At 44.1% G+C, this 10,911-nt stretch overlaps 1 protein-coding gene across 9 annotated transcripts in view; it reads left to right on the forward strand.

Moving 5' to 3' along the window:
- RHOT1 (ras homolog family member T1) overlaps positions 1–3,771 on the forward strand; it is a 28,126-nt gene extending 24,355 nt beyond the window's left edge. For 5 of the 9 annotated variants that reach the window (XM_030014726.1, XM_030014728.1, XM_030014729.2 and 2 more), the window contains 2 exons: positions 980–1,123; positions 2,614–3,771. In XM_030014726.1, the coding sequence (XP_029870586.1) occupies positions 980–1,123; positions 2,614–2,731 (262 nt within the window). In that variant the 3' untranslated portion in view covers positions 2,732–3,771. The remainder of the gene's footprint in view (positions 1–979; positions 1,124–2,613) is intronic. The other 4 variants (XM_030014730.1, XM_030014731.1, XM_030014732.2 and 1 more) reach the window with 1 other exon arrangement.
- Positions 3,772–10,911: the final 7,140 nt, after the last annotated feature.

A 10,911-nucleotide genomic window follows, 5' to 3' on the forward strand; every position in this document is an offset into this window, starting at 1 on the left:
TTTAGTTCCTTTATTTAAATGAAAAAGTCTGTTACTGTTAGGCTTAGAAAAGGGATCAGAGTCAATTTACTCTCCCTTTAGACATAAAAAGAGGATTTTATCATGAATGAGAATATTTTAATTGTTTTTTAAAGGATGAAGCATGCTCAGCAACTTTCTTGCATACCACTAAATATGGACACGTGCAGAAGTCAAAACAAGGCAAATTATAGATAGGAATCAGAAAATCTAGATGTGAGAGTGCTTTATGGGGCAATGCAAAAGCATTCATTTGCAATTTTAACAGTGATTTGCACATTTAAAGGGGTGTTTTTTAAATTATACAAATAGTTGGGTATTTGAATTAACCGTATTAAACTTGAGAATTGTTAGTGACACAAATACTTACCCAACAGAGCTTGTCACATAATCTATTAAAGTCGTGTTACATAGAAGTGATTTATTTTACATACACAGATAAGTTTTATAATTTACAGATCTGAAGACAAGGGTTTGTATAGTCTTTTACTAAAAAAACCACCACATGTAGTGATAAAATTCAGTCTTTAATTGAATTATCAACAGTAATGAGATCTTGTCAGTTTTAGGTCTGATGAGTGTTGGACTCATTCCAGTGTGTTTGGCACAGGTACTGTAGCTCGTGCATGTGGTGCAGGAGTATTGCAGTATGCTGTGGACACATGGAAGTTGAGGGTTTGGGGATGGAGTGGGAAGAGATTCAGTTTTTTAAGCAGTTTTCTTTTGTCCTTAAAGCAATGGCATTTAGCTACATTAGATCATATATACTACTTAGCTTATCAAAAGTACAAACTCCATTTATTTCTGTTTTTCCCCAAGCACTACGTTTTTAACAACTGCACAAGAATCAGGGCTAGACAGCTAAAAATTATAAATTCTCTGGGCTTTGTTATTTAAGCATATTTGAGACGCTGTTGTTGAGCCATGCTATGAACTGCAAACTGTGCATGTGTGTAAAAAGGTTAAGACCCTACATAGATGAGTTGGGGGCCATGCTGTTAGCAGACGAGGAGAGCAGTATTATGCAGCAGGTGCACGCCGTCAACTTTGTAGAAGATTCCATCTTCATGGAGTCATCTCTTGGTCCACGTTTACTTGAAGACAGGTAACAACAGCTAAACTAAGGTGACCTTGCCATTGCCTTTTCCCTTTCTTCCCCTCAGCAAACCACTTGACATCTAGTTTGCAGAGAGTTTGTCAAAACTAGCTGTAGAAGAACTAATGCTTGCAGGAATTCATGAATTTGATCTGTTCCATAACCCAGCAAGATATTTTTAAAACAGGATTAGGAATTTTTTAGAGACCAGCTGTGTTCTGCTGTTTGTGCACCAAAGAGCCTGTTTGTCAGCATGTGGTATGACAGTACACTGATTATATGGCTTATATTACTCCTGCAACTGTCTACTAAAGAATATCCTAAACTGGTTTTGTACATTTTGATAGCAAGTAACAATTCCTGCTTTATCAAACAGCTTGTATGCTGTAGCTCTGCAGTTTACGCTATATGAACTCTCTTGTGCACCGTGTATGCTCCTTGTACTTAATACTCCTGCAGCTTTCGCTGAGTAACCCATGATGATTAATACAGGCTAAAATACATAGGCTAGTGAAGTTCTGTTGCAAGTTCTATCTTAAACAAAAACAAGCAAACAAACAAACAAAAAAACCCTTTACTATTGTTCAGGAACTTCTTGTGCTTTGAATTATGGCATTTGTGATAACTTGTTTGAAATGGTAGCTCCTGCTTTATGGTAAGCTGTCATACTTGAGACTACTTTTGAGGATGGCTAGCCATGTTTAACTGAGCATGCTCACAGACTTCTTGCAATATTTGGGAGAGTTGGGTCATTGGCTGTCTCTACTGTCATGCAAGATGTGGCTTTTTATGTCATACAGTCACTTCATACTGTTGTTACATCTTGTCGTCTTCTGTTGATGCCATTGTCACTGCTTGTTTCACTAAGCACTTTCTCTTAGCTTTCAGCTTGGTATTGGATGATTGTTTCTATTGCTGTTCTTGTGACTGTACTGGGAAGAAAGGGATTTACAAATGGTCCTTTTGATTCTAGCTTTTGGAAAAATATTACTTGCTACTTGTCAGTAAACTCTTTTGGGGGGAGAAGTGTAAGTAGATATTCAACAGAACTGGAAAGTTTTTTCATGGAAAAGCAGAAATATGCAAACCCAACATTTAAAAAAAAAAGGATTTTGCTGGACAGAGTTGTTCTCGCTATGGATTATTAATTATTTGCTAGCTATTTTTGTTTTCTTTTTATGAATGCTTGCTGGTACTCTCAAAGACGACACACTGCCCTCCCCACTTTCATGACTAATGATCTGCTCCTGCATTTCTCTTCAGCTGTGTGAGCTCTCTGACTTCAGTGAGATCTACTAATGTGATCAGAGCTGCAGATCAAATCCCAAGCTTTTAAAAAAAAGTAAAATGACTGTATAAGTACTCGTAAGGCTGAATTGTAAGCTGCTTGCCTGTGACAAGTGTAGTGATGAATTTCCAAAAGCAGAGTAGTTTGGCACAAGTTGTCTGATACTCCTGTCATGGAATTAACCTGTTTTTGTATGTGTGTTGAATTTTAGGCATGTGACACAAGCGGACCTGAAGAGCTCTACATTTTGGCTCCGAGCAAGTTTTGGTGCTACTGTCTTTGCAGTTTTGGGTTTTGCTATGTACAAAGCATTACTAAAGCAACGATGATCTGAGAAGAAGCCCATCTGGCCCTACCAAATAAAACAAACAAACAAACAAAAAAACTTTTATGTACATTCTGAATGCTTTAAATTCTGCTAGAAATATTTATATATGCAGAGTTACTTTATTAATATTTGTAATTCATGCATAAGATTATTTTAAATTATAGCTCTTACTACAGTATTGCATAATGCGTGGAAAAAAGAATTGCATCTTTACAGCCAGCTAAAATGGCTTAACTTGTGAGGCCAAAAGGGAATTTGTTGTAAATAACCTGTACATATTAAAGCACTAAGACATTGCTTCCCAAAAAGCTATTCAAAATACTGTTCTTAGATGTTTCACCATGGTGACATACTAGTATATAGTTGAAATTCATTTTTGGTAGAGTAGGTTCAGCTCCAGGATCATACTTCCTCAAGGGTTGCTTATTTATTTCAAATTCATCTGAAGTGACTTCATCTTTTTGGACTATAAGCTATACCAGGCAGAACTTGTGATTTTCATTCTTACCTATTCTTTTTACCTGATGAACAAATTTCCCCAAGTATGTATTTCAAGAAAAAAAATCACTGTTGCTGTCCTGGCCTATGATTTTGTATGTTACATGACCAGTGACATCTGATTTTTCTCTTAAAAGGAAAAACGTAAACTCCAAAAACTGCCAGATCAACTTCATATGCTGTGTGTAATTCGTGTTTTTCATTTTCCACTATGTTGTGTTTTATAACCCTTATGAATCAGATGAGCAAATTTGTATATTATAAATGTTTATAATTCAAAAAGTGTTGCTGTTTAATTTCTCACATCTGTTGATCATACCTGTTGAAAGCTGTGTATAAGGTAAAACTAAAATAGTACACAGTGCCTATTCTACTGTAGTATATTAGTTGCATGGATCACAGTGCATTCTGTAACTGGCTAGAATTACCTATAGACACAGCTTTTTTTATGATCAAGTAAATCAAACATTAATTCCTCATGATGAACCTATTTTTCCATTGCTGGCCTTTTCAAGTATTTCAATAAAATAACTGTGTACTGTGTTTGTGTTTTTCTCTATTCTCCCCCTGCCCCACTTTCCACTGCCCTGAAAGGCAGTCCTTAAAAAACCTTGTCCTTTATCTGAGAGAGTACTGTCCATGCCTTCAGTTGTTGGAGCTTCAGTGTCTTGGCTATGTAGTTTCTTTTGATTTGTCTTATGACTCCATTAGAGGTTTATTTCTGATTTTTATCAGAAGACAAAAGTGACTTCTATGATATTTTAAAGCTGAAACACAAATGCATAGTCAACCATGAACTTTTTGTTTACTGTCAAGGACAAAATAGAGTGGGAGAAGAAAGTAAATAGTTCAGTGGGTTGTTTGGGAAAGCTAATGCCTGTCTATTACACTGACCTTACAGAAAAGTGAGGCAAGAGGAGCTGAATGAGAAAGTTTTATCAGCAGAAGATTAGAAAGCTCTCAATCTGTAAACTGATGCACTCTATCTGGAAAATTATTAATTTTCTAAAAGGTTTTTGAGGAAAAGGGGGCTAACATTTTTCTGAGGGTGGTGTGTATGCTGTTATATAAAATCTTTATCATTTTCCCTGGGAAAGTGATCTTTAAAGACCTCTGTATCCTCTTCCCACTAGGTAACTGGAGACCACAGAAATTAGATTTCCCCCACGTTAACCTTCTCTTAAGACCCGTTCTTTCAGCCAATCTCTTTATTTCCTGTTCCAGCTCTGTACCCATTTCAGTGGCCTTCTGCTAGTGGACTCACTCCAGTATGTCAATGTCTGTCTTGTACTGGGAAGCCTGAAACTGGACGTAGTTCAGTACGGTCTCACAAGTGCCAGTTATTGAATGTGACTGTGGCTAGTGCTTGTGGAAGGTTTGTCAGGTAGTTGAACACTATTTCTCACTCTTTTTCTGTGAGATGTTTTCTGACATCCATGATGCAGAAAATAAATGCATCAGTGTTATGTAGAGCTTTTGAACTGATGACATGAGCAAGTGCATGTTTTACCCCATCCCTGAATTTTTACAGTACTTCTCATGAGCTCGTGGTACCATGCAGCAATGGCACAGGAAAGCTGAAAAGTGCATGGTGTGTTCTCAAGAGCTGACAGATCACTTGTTTTGTGGTTGTTTTTTTTCTTTTGTTTAGGTACAACATGCCTGCCTCGGTAGACGGGGACCACATTGTGATAGAAAATAAGAAGGAAGACCACCGTGACAGTGTAACTTAATCTGCAGGGATCTTTGCCTGCTCTTCGGGGCCTGTTGATCTTTTACCATCAAAGCAAGCAGGGAAGGCTAGATATTTACATGCCTTGAGACTTTTTTTTTTGTTTTCCTAATGGGAAATTCTGATTTAGTAGATCTTAGTGCTGCTGATTACTCCCACCACTCTCCCCCCTCAATGCACTTCTGAAAGGGTATTTCAGGACTTCATTTCTCAGAAAAGTATCTCAGACTGCCAATGTACTGATGCTAAAGTGCATTTTGAGAGACTGATGGCTCTGCAGCGCTGCCTGGCCTGTCTCCGAGTTTGGAGTTCTGGGGAGGGTCTGCTGTTGTAAACCAGTCAGGGGCTGTTGGCTCCAAAACACTTCTAAATATCTGATACCACGGTCTGGATTTACACTTGGGATTCCCAGTCACCTTCCGCAAGTACCCTCTCACAGATATCTTTTAAGTATTGTAGTAACGAGACAGCTTATCATCTGTGCCAAGTACTAGAGCGTTGTAACTGCCGTTCCAACGAGTGGCTTGTGTTTTATTGTGTCATTTGCAAATCTCTCGTTGCCGTGTTTTTCTGTGGGGGAGGCTGGGCGTGCAGAAGGAAACGTTGGCTCCGGTGTGCTGGTCCAGACCTTTCGCCCATCAGCCGCCCATCGAGTGCTTTTTGGGGCTCAGCGACCAGAATAGCCGCTTTCCTGGAAAAGGGCTGCCGTTAGGGTTGTAAGATTGCTTCCGCTTGAGGGAAAAGGTGTTCACGGGTGAATATTTTCATGTTAATTAAACGTGCTTTATGCTCGTTACCCAGCGAGCCTCGGAAGAGACGCGTTTCTATGGCAATACGGAAGCGGCACCTGGGAGCCAAGGCGGGCCTGCCGTTCCCGCGGCTGGCCGGAGGGACCCGGCGCGAGTTGCCGCCAGGGGGCGCGCTGCCGCCGAGCTGACAGGGCAGCGGCTCCGCCCGCTCCCCCCGCCGGAGCGGGGCGGCTGGGCACCGGCGTCGCTGTGTGGAACGGCCCCGTCGGCTCGGCTCAGCGCCGGGAGAGCCGCGGTGGGTTCCCTGGGCCGTCCCACACGGCCGCGGTGGGTTCCCTGGGCCGTCCCTGAGGAAAAAAAGCCGGCCAGCGCTGAGGCGGGTCGTGCCGCGGGGGAGAGAAACGCCCCGCCCCGAGGTGAGGCTCTGCCCTTCCTCACGGCGAGGCCTCCTGGGGCTGCCAGCCTGCAGGTGAAGAACGGACTAGATCGCGGCGTGCTTTTATAAAACCAGGCCTTCTCCATTGGTTTAGGGAGAGGAGTTTGCTCAGACCGAAAGCTGGGAAGAGAACTCAAGTTCTCTCTGTGGCTCCCTTTGGGCGGGAGGCTGGTGTGCTCTGTGAAAACCTGGGTAGCTGTGCCGCCTAGGTAAGAGTTACGATGTTCACTGTATCACTGGCCAAGACCTCCTGGATCCTGTGAGGATTATAGTCACTGTGAGGGGAAACCGTTCTACTGGGAGAGCACATAAAGAAGGAAGTCCAAAAAGTTGAGCTGTTGCTGTTGAGTGCTGGCTGGTGCAGCCCAGTCAACTCTCCGCTCACTCGTGATCTCTTAACAGGGATTTTTTGTCTTTCCTCTGATCCTGTCAGCTTCCTAACAACTTTTTTCATTGTATTTTCCCAAGCCAGACTCCATCTCCTCTTCCTGTTCAGTCTGATGTGTGAATCGCCTGGCTGTGGTATAAAGTCACAGAGAGGACAAAGATCTTGATTCATCTTCCTTGGAGACACATCCTTCACCCCCCAGCTTTGACCTCCTGTCTGAAAGCTTGATCAGTTCAGGATTAATTGTAAGCATGACTTGATTTTACATTGGAAATTAACCTTGAGTTACTAATTGGTCTCCCTTTGAAACAATTCTTTTAATTTGGAATGAACCTACCAATGTGTGCTGTGACCCCCATCAGGTGACAGTTAAAAAGGAGCAGAGACACATCTTAAATACTGTAGGGCTCACCTGATATGAGAGCTCCCTCTTAAGACAACCACCCAAAAAAGGATTAATGGCAGATTTAATTATTTCCCCAGCTATAACCAAAAAGACAATTAGAACCAGCTGCAACCAATAACAGCTACTGGGGGAGAAGAGAGCTGCAGGTAGAAAGACTAGAGTCTACTTTTTCAGTGCTGTACTTGAAAAAGTTCTAAGTATAACATGGGGAATAGGGAGGGTCAGGAGGATAGTCTTTCAACACAAGTTAGAAATCAAAGAAGAGATTGGGCCTTATTTTTTCCCTCTGTTCCTTGTTTTCAGGAGGGAAGGTATCCGTGAATCAGGGAGAAGCCAAAAGGCAACACATATAGTCTAATTCATACTCATCCTAAAAGGTGAACTTGTATTGTCCTAGTCATAAGGAGTATCATTTATACTGAAAGAGCCCTTTGCCACTGTTACCTTTTGGACACGGTTTAAACCCCAACCTCATACCATCTGTGGTCCTTAAAGATTTTTTGCCATTTTCATGAGTCTGAAGGGGTTAATGACTGGTCTGATCCAGTCCCAACTTTATATGTGCTATCTAACTTCTTGCTAGGGTTGTGTTTGGGTGCAGTGTTTTTGGCTTCTGATCCAAAATACTGCATTTTGCTTCAGAAGTTGCCTTCCAGGGCTGGCCAGCTGGCTGAGCTCCAGTACAGTAATCAAACTGGGTAGGTTGTTCCATTTAGTTCCAGTTGTGAGGGCTGGGCAGTTTTGTAAAAACCCTTTGGGGCTACACTGGGGGGGGAAAAAGGACCCGTGAACAAACTGTTTTAATTTGCTCCTGGAGGCTTAGCTAACAGATGTTGGCTGGGTCCCTGCTTTGAGGGCTTTTTATTGCATATTCATGAGCTGACCTTTTTAGCCATTTCCAATGCAGGAAGGACGTATATCTACATTTTGTTTGCAGTATTAGGAATATAAAAGGTTGCCTACATGACTGAATGTGAAAATGGATTGGGGTTTATTATCTCAAGTTCTAAGTTTCTTCTGAAGCCCTTCTGTGTTCTCTCTGCATCTGCTCAGTGGTTGCCCACAGTTCCCTAGTTTCTCTAGCAATTGCTGTTTTCCAAGGTAGAGTCACCACGGTATGCACTGGGGAGAAATGGCAGTCTAAATTAAGAGGCTCTCACAGACTTGGAAGATGATAATTTGTCTGTAACAAAACTCCTCATTAGAATGCTGTTAATTTCCTTTCTGTGACAATTATAGCACAGCACTAGCTCATATGTGCAATGTGCAGAGATATTTCCCTGAAAAAAAGTATCATTACCACTAGTGAAAAACATTCCTTAGAGGAGAAAAATGAACTTGTAGTTTTGCAGCAGTTTTCCAGTTTAGTGGGAGTTTGGTGTTAAGGTAAGGTTTTGGGGGTTCTCCCCGTTGTTTATTGCATTTATGTTAGACTTCATGGTTAGCATTTTCCCACTAGCATCTGGAATCAGAGGCGATACAGAGCTCTTGACATGGCAGTCCCCAACCGCGTGGAACTTGTTACCCCTGAAATTCAGCTCATTTATTCTCTCTCTACTTTAAAAACTCGCTTCCCTCCTCCCTACAGACATCTTTAAATGACTGCTGTTTCTTTCTGTTGGCATAGCATATTTTTGCTTATCCATCTGTTTTGAAGTTTTGATGAGGTTTAGTTTTTTAATCAAAAAGAGATTGTTTTTATAATAGCTGTTTAGTGCCTGGAATGTTTTGGCAGGAGTGGTGTTCTATGAGTAAATTGGGTTAGTGCTTCTCAAAAGTGCTGGATTTGGTAGCCTGTTCTTATGCTTTGGGAGAGCAGGCTGGGCAGGCTCTAGACAAGCGAGAAGTGGATGCTGTGCTGCAGAAATCACCTTTAAACCTGAAGAAGGTCTGCTCTGTTTAACTGATGATGATAGTTTTGGTCATTAAGGGGAGAGAAGCCCTCTTGTTCATCTGTTGCACTGGAGACTCCTGAAGAGCTTTTATTCTGTTGTCATTTTCCCACCTGAATGCCAAGGTAGAAAAGTTCTGCTCTTCAGATCCAAGTGTCCTGGGTTTACTTCTTGCACCTGCTTTAAAAGTTTAGCTAAAAATCTTCAAAATACTGGAAGGGACATTTCTTTTAAAAGTATCTTTTGGCTAGGACTGTGATCAGCTGGGCTCAGAACCATGAATAGAGGGAAGTTTTTTACCTTAGCAGTCCTTGAAGGTAACAGATTCCTTTCTAATGTTTGTTCAGGATGGGGCAGCTGGGCAGTACTACAGGATAAGGTTATCATCTTAATTAATTTGTTCCCTGTATATGGATCATTTGCAGGACTGAGTTCTGTTGTTCTTTCCAAGGAATCAGATCAGGTGACAGAGGGGATCATTCCCTTTACTTGACCTTGCTCAGCTGTGTGGGATGATATTTTAGCCCTTGGCCCTGACCTTAAATTAGTGCCAGCTGTGCAGGATGCTGAGATGTGGAAACCTGCTGTTCCCTGGAGGCTTTAGGTAGGTGTAGCTCATGTGGGCATATGGAAAGAACTTGGCACTGTTCCCTTTTTCCTGCAGAAAAATCTTTTAGTAACTAAGAAGCTAGGACCCAGTGGCTAAGAGCACTGGCCTGTGTGGTTTCCCGTCACTGTGTGGGACAGATCTGATCCAGATCAAAAGTAATACGCAGTATGGAGTTCATGACAGCTGTGGATAGGAGAGACAATCTCTGTTGTATGCTCTGCTACTGCTGGATGGAAGATCCCATTCCTGTTCCAGAGATACTCTATCTGGATTTTTTTTGCTTTTCTTTGTTGTTTGTTTTTTAAACAAATTTGTAGAAAAAAGAGGGACTTCTAGCATGGTTCTGTCCTTGTGGCTGAGGTATGTCTGATCTGGTATTGGAGCTCTTGCATCAAGAAAACGCAGCCTGCGGTGCTGGACCGTCTCTGCTCTGACTCTGGGCTCTTTCTAGCTTTGGCTGTCGGTGCAGCAGAAAGCAGAGGCACTGGCACCATGTGGATCAGCCTGGCTTGGCTTGCCCTTCCCCCTTGCCAACCTGCTATTTCTGTACTTGATTGGAAGACGCTAAAACTGCTGGATTTTTGCCTTCAGTCAAGGCATTCCTCAACTTCCTAATCCAGGCTCCAGATGGTTAAGATACCCATCTTGACATAGAGGAACAAATAATTGTGGTAAAAAAGTTAAACCCCCACGCCAGCCCCTAACCGTGAGACTCGCGGGGACGCAGAAGTTAGCTTCAGAAAGCCCAAATGACCCGGCGCCTCTTGCCACCTGCCCGCACTCGCTCAGCGAGACCAAGAGCGTCAGGACCTCCATGGCAGGCACCTGAGAGCGGGCTCGGAGGGGAAGAGGGCAGCAAGAAACGGCTGAGACCCGCCGGGCCCTGCCGCAGGGGCTTGCCGAGACTCCGCGGGTCGCTCCCGGGGGGGGGGGGGGGAAGGCGGTGCCCGGGCGGGCCACGCCGCCTCTCCCGGGCGGGGGCGACCCGCGGCTCCCCTCGTCGCCGCTCAGCCCGCATACCTCGGACGTGCTGCAGCTCCGGGCTCTGCCTCCGAGACCACCCCCCCCCGCCTCCCGAGAGACGCGCAGCTCCCCCGCGCCGGGAAGGGCAGGCCGGCCCGCCCCCGGGCCGGCATGGCTCGGGGGAGGCGCACGGCCGTGCCCCGGGCTGGGGGCTGGGGACACCGCCCGGCCGCGGGCAGGGGCGGGCAGCGGGAGGAGGCGAGCTGTCCGAGCCGGCGCGGGGAGGGGTTACCTGCCCCGTCCGGAGCCGGTGGCCGGGATGCCGCCCGCCAGCGCTGCCCGCGCTAATTGGATGTTCCCTGGATGGAGGATTTCCTCCCCTCCCGGCTGCGGGAGTCATGAAGGCAGGCTCGGCTGCGCTTGAAAGTTTGCCAAGCAGCAGCAGTTAGGTTTAATTTCTTTAAGGATCTGAGGAGAAGGGGGGGGGGGGGGGGGGGGGCTGGAGGG

This window comes from Aquila chrysaetos, chromosome 5 (genome assembly GCF_900496995.4).
Source record: "Aquila chrysaetos chrysaetos chromosome 5, bAquChr1.4, whole genome shotgun sequence".
NCBI lineage: Eukaryota > Metazoa > Chordata > Aves > Accipitriformes > Accipitridae > Aquila > Aquila chrysaetos.